Source organism: Patagioenas fasciata, chromosome 1 (assembly GCF_037038585.1).
Source record: "Patagioenas fasciata isolate bPatFas1 chromosome 1, bPatFas1.hap1, whole genome shotgun sequence".
NCBI classification, from domain to species: Eukaryota; Metazoa; Chordata; class Aves; order Columbiformes; family Columbidae; genus Patagioenas; species Patagioenas fasciata.
In genome coordinates this window covers 182,853,223-182,869,223 of record NC_092520.1, presented here as the reverse complement: position 1 = coordinate 182,869,223, position 16,001 = coordinate 182,853,223, and the positions used below count along the sequence as shown (strand labels likewise).

The following is a 16,001-nucleotide window of genomic DNA, read 5'->3' as shown; positions in this document are numbered from 1 at the left end:
TATTTGGAAATAACATTCTGCCCTCCTGGAGTGAAAGTTTTTCTTTCTGCTTGATTAGTTTTCCAACCCAACCCAAAACGACAAGGTAATGACTCAAACACTGCCAGCTGATAGAGATGGAAATCTTTATTTCTTAGCTATATGTAATGCTATTGCCAGATCTCACTTACAAAAAAGAATTTATGGATGGAGAAGCTTGGGTAACCCTCTCTGTTTCACAAAACTGGCAGTATTCCAGACTCTCACCCAAAAATTACGGTGCATATTATGATGAGAGGAAAGCTAGCAAATAGTCCAATACTACTTATTAAAGACCTAGAGGACTTAGTAGAATACATTGTAATACTGTGCGGTTTATCTCCATTACAGAGCTCTCTATCTAATTTAAGCTTTTATCAACATTACACTTGCTTAAATAAAATATACATGGTTTATTTCTGCACTCGGTCAATATGCTGCAACATGTGTCCTATTGCAATTTGAGTATTATTATTTATCTTTTGTAAGATTTCTTCACTGCAATCTGCAGGAATCAGACTCACTCTAAAACTGTACTTTATTTTTGTAATCCAGTAGGTAAACACAGGATTAACAATAAGATTAACAATAAATTGTAATAATTAGATAAGTGAAGATGTGTAATGTTTCTGTTGTTGAGGAGGAGACTGGATAATACATTAGTATTTTTACCCGAACACAGGGACAAATTAGTAAATCTTTCCAGGCAGAATGAGAACATACAGCTCTGAGATGACGGAAACCTGATGAGGTCCAACCAAATGGCTCTTCCAACATGCTTCAGATATCTACTGTAGAAAGACACAATTCATCCTCTAAAATTGCTTAGTTCCCTCCACTGATGATGACTTGAACCAAGCAGTTTATTCAAAAGTAGATTTCTAAACTGAAGACCTTCTCCACTCGAGAGACAATCATCAGTTAAGCTGATGTAATCCTCAAATGTAGAAGTCATTCAGTCTTTGGTCTCATTTCAGCTGCTACACTTGAAACTGGGACAAACATGGCAACATCAGAGAAACTAGGAGAGTTACTGAGGAAAAAGCACAAGTAACAATAAAAATGGAAAATGGTTTCACAAAAAATTGTTTAATAATATTAAATGATCCCAAATCGTTAAGTTAGCTAGGTTGTGTAATGTGCAACTAGTACAACTAAATTCGCAAATATCAGAAAATAAACATTAGGGTTCACACGCCCATAAGGTAAATACGTGATGTATGGAGGGTTGACCCTGTTCAGCAATTCATCACCCACCAGAGGCTCACTTGTTTCCCCTGCCAGTGGGATGGGGGAGAGAATCAAAGAGCAAAAGTGAGAAAAAACTCAAGTTGAGATAAAGACCATTTAGTAAGTGAACCGGGAAAATGGGAAAAAAAGGTGATTCAAAGGCAATCACTTTCCATCTCCCACCAGCAGACTGATGCCCAGCCAGTCTTGGAGCAACAGCCACCTCAGAAAGAGCACCCCCATTTTTACTGCTGAGCATGATGTCATATGGTCTGGGATATCCCTTCAGTCAGCGGGGCTCAGCTGTCCTAGCTGTGCCCCCTCCCAACCTCTTGCCCACCCCCAGCCCACTCACTGCGGGGGAAGTGAGAAACAGAGGTGGCCTTAGCACTGCACAAGAACTGCTCAGCAATAGCTAAAACATCCTGTGTCATCAACGCTGTTCTAGTCACAAATCTTAAACACAGCGACATACAGGTTGCTATGAAGAAAATTAACTCCATCCTGGCCAAAATTATGTACGTGATGTAAAGGAGCCTCTGCATTGGGCAAAATGCTCTTGATAAAGAAGCAAATAATTTTTGTCAGATAATGTTCAGTCCTGGTACTGATAGAAGATTTCTCTATTCTCCTATCTTCTTCCTTGAGCTTACTCTCATATCTATTTAATCAGCAATCCTTGGTAACACTTCTGAAGTGAAATCAGATTTTGCACAGAGATAGTTGAGTGGTATTATTAAATCAGAAAATCAGAGTTCAAGCAATATTTCCAAGTGCAGTCTCCAAAGGGTACAAGTAACATCTCCTCCCCAAACATATTTTTTGTGGACTGCCAAAAGTGCCATGGCACAGTAGATGAAAACAGCTTAGGTTAAAGGATCTGGGAAGAATACCTAAAGCTGTCACCGGCAGACTATTTGCAAACCCATCTTATTTGAAATATAGGTATATTTCACTCCTCTAGATGTATCAGAATAACTTGACAGCCAAGAGTCACAAACTTTATCCTTAAAAAGTTTTTCAGCATGACTCTATCACTACAACTGTAGTGGGCACTGAACGCTATTTGAAATATAATACATCCTAAAGGGCAATCATCAGTTTGAGAGCACTGCAGGTGTTGCTTCAGGAAAAACTACTTACACTTTATCAGAACACCTGTTTCTGTAAAATGTTGATGATAGGTAGGCTATACACCAAGGGCACTATACTCAAAAGCACCTACACATGGGCAACACAGCATAATCCATACCAAACCTGCCCATAAGGTATTTCAAATTGCATAATAGCCCGAGGCAGAAAAGAGATTTCAGAGTACTTGGAATAAGGCTTAGAGCATGTAAATGAAGAATTACCAACTCTTTAAGTATTGCTTTTAACAGTCCTCTGAGGGAAAGCTAAATGTGACATAAATATTAACAAATATTATTATTATAAAACAGAAAGGTATCCACCATAACAGTATCTAGAGACATCACATGATTTGGAAAAGAACCAGCTCTTTCTAGGACAGAAGCCAAACTCTTCAATCATTCAGATGAAAATTATGCAGCTTTTCCAGACCCATACTGAAACCAGCTTTGGAGCTTATTCTTCTACCTTAAGGAGAAGTTCTGCCAATGGGAGCATCATTACTTCTGTTTATTATTCGAATTTTGACAGTGCTGAGGCACAAATCGGGACTGTATTTAGTGAAGTTTGGCTCTAGCACAGAATCAATGACATCCAATTTTGCAGTATATCTGAAGTTTGTAAAGTATGAACATCGAAACAGTTATCACACCCATGGGCTCCAGCCATTACAAAAAGCCTTCTCTGAAAGGCTTTTTGTTAAGTTGACATTTCTACACTTGGCATTGCTTGCAATTAAAGCCACAATAACAGCACAGTGAAGAAAGGATATGTGCTGAGAGGCGGGGACCATTTCAGCCTTTCCAGATGAGGACAGGACTCTAAAAAGACTTGATGTTACACATTGTTTAATAGTAAGGTAGAAGTCTTTTTCCAGAAATAAAAAACTCAGTGCTCAATGGGACATTTGTGCTGGAAAAAGGGATACAATACAGAAAGCACACCTCTGAAGAAACATGGGTATTTCAGTCCCTTGCCCCTCCTCTTCCACAAAAACAACCCTAAAGTTTCAGTCTGTGACCTCATTTCTCCTTCCAGCATATGACCTGCACACCCAGTCAGGGATGGTCGGCCAAGGCCAGTTCTGGATCCGCACAGCACGTGTGCACAGTTCAAGTGCGGTGCCCACACTGCAGGTACGGTCCATAACCAGCAGCAAAGCCAAGCTGTTCTGCCTGCTGAGCTGGCTTTGCCCTTGGTTGGAACAACCTCGTCTGGCAGAGACCCAATCTCATGAGCTTTGCTCACATGGGTACATCTTCCCACTGCGACTTACTCCCACTACCTTCAAGGTGAGTAAGTGTTCCTGGATCAGGCCCTAAACCATACACATTTTTAAGAGAGAATGCATCCAAAAATAATACAACTATTATTTTTATGAAAATAATATGTCCCAACTTTTTATTCGCTTATACAAGTTTTTTGAATGCGGTTAAATGGATTGATAATTACCACTCAGAAACAATGTCATTTGCCCACACAGAAGCAACTGGGACAAAAAATCTTCTCAAAAAATCATCATACTAAATGCAAGTACTGCACAAACTGGTAAATCCACTTATAATACGAATGCATCAGTCTCATACATGATAATCTACTGCATCCTCATCTAAACATTTCACCACCATTGCTGATCAAAAGACTTCTTTTCTTTTTGCTTATGACATGCCTGGCAAATTCCACACATAGCAACAGACTCAAAATGCGGAGATCACTAAGAAAGCGTAACTTGCTTTTCTGCTTTCACTTAGCAAAGTAACAATAGAGCCATGGAAAAGAACCTTCTTAAAGCACCTGTTTTCACCCTAACTCCATTACTCCAGTGACTCCCTGGAAAAGGAAATGGTTCCCAGAAATGCAGATCAGCAGCCTTAAGCTTCAACATAGTCTTCAGGGCCTACAGGATAAAACGTGGCTGATGTTGTAACACAGAACAAGCTATACAGCTGGTCCTGATGTCAGATGTCTGCTGGGACATGATGAGGCCAAGGGTTTTGTTTCTGTGTGATTTTTAGTTCTGAAAGCAGGCTTCTGTCAGAAGGTTTATCGTAAACATTAAGCAGAGAGGTATGCAAAGCTGAATTAATTACATTCTCCTTTCCTGAAAACGTTCATGAATTCTCAAATCTAAATCTACAGATGAGCATTCCCACTGATATTAATGCAGCTAACTCAAGTAAGCTTCAGATATTAGCTTTTGCAGAGTTCAGCCAAAGGAACAGTCTTAAAAGGCCCTGTTTCATCCCATTTAATTGTGCATCACCAGAGAACAACCCAGGTGTTAGGTGGGACTGCAGAGTAGCTTAGACTCTCTTCACAGATGCTTGACTTTCATGTAGCAGGCTAAATCTGAATTAATCTTTAGTCAAAGGCCATCCTGCTAGGAACACTTCAGCTTTATGGTAAGAATGCACTAGTATTACGTGTTTGCAGAATCAAGGTTTTCATGAGGAAGAGTAACAGTTTGCACAACAGCTAAGAGATTCTGTGAGGACCTTGGCTCTCCTTGCTGGAGTGGAAATAGGTTTTTTCACAGGATTATGCTACATTGTAAAGAGACAAACTATAGAGGCTTCTCTTCTGATTCAGTAGCTTGTTGCTTCCTGATACCAAAAGAGCAGCTCAAATAATAAATAATTACTCAGTACGATTAACAATACCAGTATCTAGTCTATAGCATTTACTTACTCCCTGTGGAGAAAGGGAACAGGCAGCAGTGAAAAGATAAACTAAACATTAAACTAATATGCTATTCAAATGGTTGACTTTTAGGCTGCCTGAATATCGGAATACTCTTGGGGAAAAAAAAAAAAAAAAAGAAAAATATAGAAGCATTTTTCTAATTCAAGACCTCAGCTATATTAACTTGCCACTTTGACACTGATCAGATTTTTTTTTAGGTTTTTTTTTAAATAACTTAATTGGAGATAATTATTTTACTTGATTAATATGCTGCATATCTAATTCACTGCATTTAATATGCCTATCACTTTGACAACTCATGAATCAATACATTCATTCCACAGTAATTTATACAGGGGGGCAAGCATCTGTACAAAGTATTACCTTCGCAGTAGGCATTGTCCTCTCGAAGGGCTCGGAAGCCGTCTCGGCAGATACAGACAGCTCTATCATCTAGGTTTTGGCAGACAGAATGTTCCATACAATTATGTCCTTCAGTGCAAAAGTCATGGCCTGCACAGAAACAGAGATGACTGAGGGTTAAAAAGAACCCAGGGATTATAAAACATCCCTGTCAAAGACAGTCCTATCTTTTTTTCAGTGAGGTCAAAGAATACCTTTCTATTGTCTGTGAGATATAGAAAAATAAATTGCACCAAGCATGAAACAGATGAAAGAAGTGGTAAAGGCCACAAGAACAGACTGTCTCTTGGTCTTCGATTCAATTTCAGGTTATGGCATTGATCTAAGGTAGCTGGATAGGAGGCTTGCTTAAATCTCCTTACGGTCTCCTTGTCATTAAGTACTTTTACAGGACACTTCTTAATTATATATTTTCTTAAGTTTCTTCTTTGTTGTTGTTGTTTGGACTTTTATAAAAGAGCTTGATCACTTAGACACTCAGTAGCTCATTTTCTTTTACTAGTGGTATTACTTTTTTTCCTAGCACTTTTTGTTCCCATGTGCATTTATAAAATCTTTCCACATTTAACCAAAAGTCTTTGATTAAAATGGACTTGTTTTGCTTTTCCTCTTATTTCTCCCTTTCAAGGTCCACCAACTGAATACTCTTCCTTGATTGCATCATCCTTTCCATTTCAGATAAATTAATTTTTAAAACTTACATTTTAGCCATCCCTATTTCCTATTTTCTTATTTTTTCACTTCTATATTTCCTGAGTGTGGGTGTTTTCCACCGCATCTTAATTACAAATTTTTAAGATCCTGAAGTTCTTTTCCAGGCTGGAAGATTTAGGTTCAGCCTTTCAATTATATAGGTTTTTTTTAATTCCTTATGTCACATCTCACGAAATCCGACATTGCCAAGTTGCTTAACACCATTAAATCATCCTTTATTACACTGAATTCAAGTTGGTTGTAGTAACCGACTTGAAGCTTCCACAATTTCTACATCTGTCTATGAAGGTGTGAAGCCTGTATCCTTCATTGTTTTTCTCAACAACTTCATTTTTTTCCAATATCTTTCTTTAACTGAAGCATCAGAACTGGCCAAGCAGCAGTACTTCACTGTTGTTTTCCAATAACTATTTTGTTCTTTCAAAACCTCCCATGGGAGAACTGGGGAATGTGAGTGAGGCTCGGGGGGGCAGGACTGATGTAACAGCAACAGCTCCAGATGGAAAGGTGCAACCAGGCTGCAATACAGGCCTCTTAGAAAATAACAAGCAAGCACTTGTTGACAATGAAGATTATTATTTTTATCACTCCACCTGGCTTCTGCTTCATATTCTGCTATGAAAGAGCTTCTATCCTTAACTTCACAGAAGGTATGTTAAATGAGCACAACAAGCAGGACAACGGAAGGGAGTCTGCTCGGAGGTCAGGTTGGAGACGTGATTTGCACTTGGGCAGTTCAGGAACAGTGTGAAGCAACACGGACCAAGCAAAACAAGACAAGAGAAATGGAAGAACCCATAAAGACAGAATGTTTTAGGATTGAGATCCAGGGACTTGGTCACAATGCAAACATCACACACCTACTAAGACATGAAAGGCAGATGTTTTTATTTCTTTCTTTTCTGCTGTGGATTGTCTCCCTGTAACCTAGAGATGCGCTTAGATAATGCTACTTAAATATTATAATTTACTGTAGCTACCATGGTGCTGTTATCTAACTCAGAACATCAAGAAGCAAAAAGCTCTACACTTTTACTAGTGTTAGAAGGTCTTTAATACTCATTGGTAACAGCAGAAGTGTGTGTGTCAAGAGCAACCTCTGGACACGGTGACATCTACTCTTCACCTTTTTGTTGTCTTCCTCATTGAAGCCCAAGTTAATGACAAAGCAATACTCCTATTTATTTATTTCCTGGCCTGGACTGATTTGTATCAGACTTCAGTATTAAATAACTAAGAATATACATATTAACCAGAAAGCATAAGGGCTTTTTTAATTGATTTTTTTGTTTTCTTAAGATTCTTAACACTTACATATCAGTTGTATTAATTAACAGAATATATGCTGCTGAATAGTAGTGTACAGCTGCTTCTTGCTTAAAGAATAAGCTGCATAGCTCATGAGAGGCCAAGCTAGCATGGTTCTGGTAGGACTGAAAATGTTCAGAAAACACTGACCTAACATATATTAAAATTTTCTAGCTATATCAGGCATAAAAAACTAGAATTATTTTCTCTAAGCTACTGAAGTTTTTATACAAAATGATCATTAAAAAATCCTTTTTGACTGTGATAGATTTCAAGAACTATCAACTTTTGATAAATTCTTTTCTTCTACTTTCTTATCTCTCTGCTTGATATCATTAATCATATCCTCCGTGTTTGTGGTGTGTTGCACAGAAACAAGTATAGTTGCACTCTGCTTTTCATTGAAGTATACCTAAAAATCAGCCCATGAGTCTCACATCTGCTTTCAAGCCAGGTATCAGTTTATCATTATTTAGGTATAGAAGAAACAGACATAGCCGCTTGCAGATGCAATTGCTCAAAGCTTTGAAGATACCAGTATTAGTCCAGATCAAAGGAGTGGGCTAAAGACAGAGCACTTCATGCACCTCTCCCCTTTGGTCAGGATCCGTCTGCGTGTAACACACAAAGGTACAAAAATGTTCCCCAAAGCTTCTGCTCCTAAATGCAGGCTACAACCCCAAATGGGTAAACTCCAGTCTTCAATCAACTGCATATCATGAACAGTTCTCAGAAAGGGCCATCTCAAAGCATCTGAGGAACATGGACATTTCTCCAGTCTCATTTTGTCTGAACACAGGAGTGGGTGAAGGGTAGAAAATCACTAATTATGTATATGATTTCTTTGACTTTTCACCCACTTTTGGCTAGAATGATAAGTGTATGTGCCAGTAAACATTCCCCAGAATTTGCACTGTTGGACATTTTGCAAACAATTTTCAGATGCCACAAAATAGATGTTATCTATCCAGCTTTCCAAGATGTATAGTGATTATCATGACTAGGAGTGTCACATTCAAAATTAGAAGAAAAAATCTATATACCCTATAAGAATGGAAAATTACACTGAGCTTATATATATCCAGCTATTACCTTACCTTTACAGATTTTGCAGCAACTGTGAGATAAGGGGATCTGTTGAGATTCTGGGCAGTTCAAAGCTGCACAACTGTCTTTTGGAATACGCTGCATTTTGTGGTCCTGTTAAATTGAGGTTACAGGTTAATATTGTGGGAGAAGAAATACAGTTAAATGCTAACTTAAGCAGAGTTTTAGCATTATAATGTACAAACAAAAACCTGCCTATTCCAAACTCCAGGTACCTTCAAAAGACATTTGAAAAGACAACATAGCACAAGAGAAGCATCAGCAACTCCCTTATACTCCAACCTTTTCAAGCAAGCAGAAGTGCAGCAATAGCTCTCATTCGTCTTGTCTGAGCTGTCAAACAACTTGCCTCAGAAGTTTCTCATAAAGTTATGCCTGAAAGAGTAACAATTAGGCAGCAGATACCAGAATCAAGTGTCCTTATAATGAGTACTCTTAAGCAGCTTCTTATTTATACAGCAAGTAAAATCAAACTTGAATATATCTGCTGTCAACGCTGTGCTAGTAACACTGAAGGAAACTGGCATTGATTCCCTATTCAGAAAGGGAGGGTTTTTCAGCTAAGTTTGGATCAGGTGGTGTGACCGCATGAAAAGTTTGCCTTAGCAAACCAGCGACTGCAGATATGCCACCTTTAGGCTCCCTCGGGCACTAATTATTGTGTCTTGCAGTGCTCTAGTCGTGATATGGAAAAGACAGAAAACAAGGCAAACAATATGTTCCTCAGAGGCATCTGCCTTAAAATCAGCAATCTGGTTAAAATATGAGTTCACTGAACTCAGGACCCTGTATTTCTGCATGCAATAAAAGTGTGTAAAATCATGCGTGTTTCATTGCATGTGTTATTATTATGGCTCTAGTATTTAATTTTAAATCCTCCTAAAGCATGAAATATAAGGATGAAACATGAACACTATGGCCAACATTGAAATTACTGCTCAAACTTTACCTTAAACCATCTTGACCGAGAAACCAACCCTAAACCTGATAATACAGTAAAGAAAACCAGCCACACGTGTTGTATGCCAGGACAAGCAAAACCCAACAACCTCATAAAAGAAAGAAAAAAAAAAAGAAATAATAACAATTAGAGTAGTCTGGATTGTATTTCATTCTTTTACTAAGTTGGAAGAGAATTTTTCATTCACTTGTTTTATAATATTTGAACAGAATAGTGTGTGCCTATAGCAGGCACAATTGCAGCAGTCACACAAAACATAAAATGACGTTTAGAATTGCATACAGACAAGAAGAAATTCCCTACATTGCCTTGTTAACACCATTATAAGCCTTCGGGCATGAAATCAGCACTTGTGCCATTCCTATTAAGTCTTTCTGGAGCTGAAGTCATTTTATGAGAACTTTGATTGTAACAAAATAGTGCTCACCACTGACCTCCTAACTGACCAACACAGTTTACAGTATGTGGATTTTCTGCTCTGAATTATCATTCACAAGGCTGTTCAGCAGAAACTGTGTGTACTTCAGTTCTTGAAAAAGCAGCATTTGAATCAGCCAAAGTTGCTGCTTAATATTTCTGTCAGGACAGTCAGGCAGCCCACCAGCAAACAAGTATAATCAACAAAATACAGACTAGCACAGTCAACAGAGGTATTTTGTTCATCCAGTATCGCACTTGCCAGCTGCAAGAAATGCGAGGCAACATCACATAAATTTTGATGGTTGTTAATTATACCCATTGACTAATCACAGAATTCATGTCCCAGGTGTCATGTTGAAAATACGAGCTCACGGTCCTGAAAAGTGTACAACTGAATTCAAAATTATTTCTGGTCAGCTTCTCCTTTCTTTTCTCAAAAGGCTTTCAAATCACTTACTCTAGGAATTAAGCTTACAAAGATGAAAATCAACAGCAGTAGGACAATGGTCCCCAGTTCTACTTTGTAAACCACTGTTTTTCACAACTGTATGAAATAGTGTTTTGAGATTTCCAGAAACGAGTCCAACAGACAGCTGCAGTGTGCCCAGGGCAGTTGCTCCCCTCTCTTTCTGTGCCCTAGAAACACGCACTCAGGTTTTCGACGCCACCCCGCAGCATGTGGCTCTGTAACTAGACCGAATTCCTCCCCATTCCTCCACCTGGAAAGGCAATGTGGGACCCACTGCAGCCGTTTGTGTAAGTCTCAATCCATAGCCATCCCTGTGGTGTATTCTGCCCTTAAACAGCATTTGTGCTCTGAGAAGCACCTCTGTTCTTGCAGAAGGACAAGACTGACTCAGCATCAGGTATGTTCTCTTTACAAATAAAACAACAACCCTACACCATTTCCGTCACTAAAGATACCACACACCTGGTGTGCCAGCTCTTTTACTTCTTCTTCATCTAGCTTTTCCTCTAAGGATTATCCTGAATTCCAAATTATGCCCCTATCAGGTTTGTGCATCTCTCATACCTGAGCACATAACTCTGAAGCATAACATTGCACATGTGTGAATGGAAACATAACATAGTCTGCTGGCTTTTTATTACTGACGATGGAGACAATACCTAAGGAGGATAGAATGGCGTTTGATTGTCAAGCTGCTTAATCAAAGTTTGCAACTACGCAAAGTAAATTTATTTGCAAAATTTGATGTGGAACTCAATAAGACAAAATAAACATAGGACCCCTTAAATGTCCTTTGTTGCTATTTCCTAAGGTAGATCTGTCTGTATTTCAACCGTTTCTTTCAGTGTGACTTTGATATTTCTAACGTGCAACATTTTTCTTTTTTTATCAACAGTATTCTTACCTTGCACTGAAACAGAACACAATCCCCTGAGCTTGAATACACGGTTTCTCTTTGTCCTTCAAAGTAGGTTCTGCCTTCAAATATGCACACCGCTTCAGGAGAAAATAAAAGAAAAAAAACACAACGATTTTGTAAAAAAATACTAGTCCTTTGCTTAAAGAACTGACACATTTTCCTAAAGATAACTGCATTTCAAAATGAAAAGACTAAGACAGCCGCAAGAATATTCTAAACCACCTCTAGGAGTCTGGATATCACAAGAAAACAAACAAACAAAAAAAAAAAAAAAAACAGAGGAAAAAAATAAACAAACCCACAAACTACACACATAAGCAGAAGGTGAAGGATGCTGAAGCAATACAGAATATTGGTGGCTATCAGGAGGCCAGAAGAGCCGCGTCCCAGGTCACGCCAGGGAAGCTACAACTGTGGGCAACACAGCTCAGGGATGACGAGGGAAACAGAGCTGTAAAAGTGCATCACAAAAGGCATTAATAGATAATCAGTTTCTTGAAGAGGAATGTTGTATGATGGGGGGTGATCACTGAAGTCATATGTTTATTTCTTGTCACAGCCTTTTGATGGTTCATCTCCCCACACAGGTATTTGTATATTTGTATCTTCATTATCCAGTTAACAACCACTACTGATGAGGGTATATGAATTTTACTGTACATGAACTGACCTTTAGTGACCATCTCCTTTGTTTTTTTTTCCGCAACACAAGTAGGATCAAGTCTCTGACTATCAAACGACAGCAGGAGCCCCCAGGTTTGGTGTTTGTGGCCTCGTGCCACTCCTGCACCCTGACAGTGCCAGGTGTTACAGCAGGCTGCTGACAGCTTATACTGGATTGCTCACTAACGTTCTTATTCAGTATTTAAGGGTCATATAAAATACTTTTACAGCAAACTGTCTTCCTATTTTTTTTAAATGGGTCCATTACTGCAATTACATTATGCAAAGTATAAAGACTAAGTAAAGTGACTGCTAGCTACAGAAAATTGGATGTCTGTCTGTTGCTTAGGACACAGTCAAGGCTCATCAAGTAAGTATAATCATGAAATAACAGAGCAGGTTACCACTTTCAAGTTCCAGATTACATGTTAGAGGCCTAATTTGCTAGTTGTTGATTTGGAGATGTAAACCAATTATACTATGATTCAGTCACAGAGAGATTTATCTATTCTGCTTAAACAGACCACAGTTTGTAGACAATTTAAAAATATCTAGAAGTACAAGAGTTTGTTTATTGCATGACCTAGATTAATTACCATTACTGCTGTTATTTTCAGCTCTCCTTTTATTTTAACTTGCAGGTCCTTGATTTTACAGACTTATTACTTTGTCAGCATGTAAAAAGTCAGCTCTTGGAACTGATGTTGAAAAAGTGATGGTCAAAATCATAAAAAAGTGTTTTTTTCAATTTTCAAAAAATATTTCTTACATAAAATATCTTGTGTGATATACACCTGCACAGTACTTTCAAGCAGCAACTACACTGCGCATTGCAACACCCCACATCCCATGAATGGCAGAGTTTGCAGTCAGATTTAATAAAAGAAGTACAGAAAGGAGTCACAGAAGAGTCCAGAGGAGAGTTCCGGGGCTAAAAGAAGGAGAAAGTTTGTAAAACATCCACAAAGAAAGGTCATAAAGAGTCAAAAAAGCTCAATATATGCCACTTTTCTCCCATAGAAACAAGCTCTTCTAGAAGGAAGCATGTGAAAAAATCCTGTATAAATCTTTACTGGGGACTAGCAGATCTTGAATCCAGACAGGATAAGGCAATCGCCCAGTCATATATATAATCTCCTATATATTACTGGCCATGACACTAAACTGAAATACTCATATATTAAGCCCCTTCCCTTGCCCTACACATTTCAAGCTTCAAAGAACTACCTGTCACAGGAAAAGATGAAGCACAGCAATGCCTGAGGACCACACAACGGCAATGGATTGATAACACATCCTCAGGTTTCCAATAGGCAGTTGAGTGTGTTCACATGAAAAGGCAAAAGAAATCAAGATCACTGTCATTCTGTCTTGGAAGAAAACACTCACCTGAAGCCAAAATATTCCTAACATATGAACAGGATCACCCAGGCATCTTAAAAAGAAGTATGCATACTTTTGTAAATATAGATACTATCATGGATCATAGTCCACTGAATCCAGTCTCTTTATCAATGATAACAAGCCTCCTGTTCTTCAGAGAAACTTAGAAAATAATGTACATAGAAAAAACATCAAAAGAACACATCCAAGCCTAGTATGAAATCAGGACATTAATTCTTGATTCCACAAACAGCCCTCTGAAGTCTTGGCACATTAAATTATCATAATGCAGTGATGCACTACCACAAACCCTTGCTTTCCAGAAGAAAATCTACTTTTCTCCATAAAGCCTTGAAAAAAGAGAAAAACTTGAAAATTCTGTGGCTATGAGAGAGCACTCTGCCCAGAGAGCCCTTGCTATTTCATACACTTGGAGATTGTTTCTCAAAGGCCAGAAAGTGGCAGCACAGTGAGTGTTTCAACACGCTTGTGTGGGTCCCAGAAATTTCAAGCAGAGGTGACTTCTCCACCTCCACACCTTAATATGTCACCACAACACCTGGTCATCATGCAGGTAAGAAAATTACATCCCTTTCATTGAATTCCCCTAAATAAACATTTCCAGTTATTGGATTTTGCTGTGGCTTTGTCAGCAAGGGTATAAAGCCCTCAGGTACCAGGGACTTGCCTCTACAGAGGGACCAAACTCTGTTTAAGAAAAAACTAACAAATAATAAACGCCCAACTGGAAAACTAAATTGAAACTAAATAGAAAACCCATTAACCTTAATAATCTGACTACAAGCCCAAGCATGTCTTCTTAAGGTCTGCTGCTCTATCTATGTTCAGAAAGGACATTTCTTCTACAAATCATCAAAATCAACTTTACCTGTATTATTTTTATTCTACAAGTGACCTAAAGCTGAAAGATTCCAAAATACTTGGACAGTTCCTTCCATTAAAAAGCAGCTAGAACTAAGATACACTCTTAAGCTCTAATGCAGAGCACTATCACTTAGTTTTTTCTCTTCTCACCTATGGTGAACCAGCCAAACGAGCTTACAAAAAAACACACAGTCACTTCACCTACATCTCCACCACTGGCTCCATGTTTATTTAATAAGACAGATACCTGTAAATTTAGTAACAGTCTAACTTTGCCAGTGCACACTGTTTTTTCTCCTCCAATCCTCCTGAAAATGCTTCTGTCTCCTCCTGTGTTCTTGCCATCCCACTCTTCTGCTGCTGCCCACAAAGGAGGCATCTGTCACACAGCACAGGGCAGCTTTTCATCAAGCTGAAGGCTTCTAAAAATTTTAAGTTTGACTTGCTAGGTGAGCACACTTGGAAAGATTTCCAGTAAGACAAAGCTTTTCCTGTCCCACTTTACTCTTAAGACAGCAGGACCCACATCCCATGCAGTGCAGAACAGAACATTCCTCCTGCCTCCCGTTAGCAACTGTCACAGCCAGCACGCATCCCATGACGGTGGTGTTTCATGTCTTTATTTTCCTTCAGAAATAAAGATATTTCAACAACATGAACATCTGGACTAGAATCATGTAATTGGAATGTCCGGTGAAGATTTAATTTCTGCCTGGCTAGATGGTTCCCAAGATACCGTGATTAGTTTGTGATTGGTATCTCTCTGGGGAAACATATCATCTTTCATCTCCCTAAGTCTTTTCATTCGACAGACCGAGCCACAGTCAAGAAATTACCTGATGATTAGTTGTTCCAGGACTTGATAGTTATTGCCTGTGCAGGATTTCATCTATAGCTGAATTACATCAACCATTTCCTCTTGCCATCAAACTTCCATATGCCCTCCAGTACCTAAACCAACGTATATTATTCAAAGCACAGTTTTCTAAGAAGATGAAACAGAAAGTCTACAAAACCTACGAGGAAGTTTGACTACTCATTGATAGGCACCAGTACAGGGTCTAAAAACTTATTAACAAGGTCTGCTCATATCCCCACCACTAATTTACACAGGTGTAGTGATAATACAACTATTCCCTGTTGTATCATTTAACACAGTATCTTCTCTATATTGATGCAGCAAAAGGAATCTGTCAGGAGCTCACTGGCTGTTTTGTTCACTCAGTGAATTGTCAACAGTTTGTCAAACCACCACTTCTCTTTCACAACTCTTTTTTCTTCCCACTGGCCTCCAAATGACACTTTCCTTCTGCATTTCTTAAAACGTCCATGCAAAATCCATGCTCCAGCTAACTCCTGCCTTCCATTTACAGAGTTCACAAGATATCACTTAGTACATTTTCTCACTTCTTATTTATCACCTTCACTATCTAGATTGCATTTGCCTTCCTCTGAAGAATGCATGTACACTTACTCATGGTATCTAAGCTAATTTTGATTCAGACTTATCACCAAGTGAAAACAGACAGTTTAGGACAGTGGTGAACTTGTCAAACCACTTTATTTTCTTGTATTCGTAACTGCCCAGTAAGTGGCAGATATGACTTTAAGTTTTGTGAAATTTGGCAGTAATTACGAATGTAACTTTAAATCTGGTAATTAATTCTATGTTGCTGCATTCTTTCTTC

General features: G+C 38.6%; 1 protein-coding gene across 2 annotated transcripts in view; it reads right to left on the bottom strand.

The window, feature by feature from the left end:
* Positions 1-16,001, bottom strand: part of NELL2 (neural EGFL like 2) — a 156,047-nt gene that overhangs the window by 80,287 nt on the left and 59,759 nt on the right. For both annotated transcript variants that reach the window (XM_065857926.2, XM_065857932.2), the window contains exons 10-12: positions 11,368-11,459; positions 8,604-8,706; positions 5,446-5,574 (exon numbers count right to left, since the gene is read on the bottom strand). In XM_065857926.2, coding sequence (XP_065713998.1) covers positions 5,446-5,574; positions 8,604-8,706; positions 11,368-11,459 — 324 coding nt within the window. The remainder of the gene's footprint in view (positions 1-5,445; positions 5,575-8,603; positions 8,707-11,367; positions 11,460-16,001) is intronic.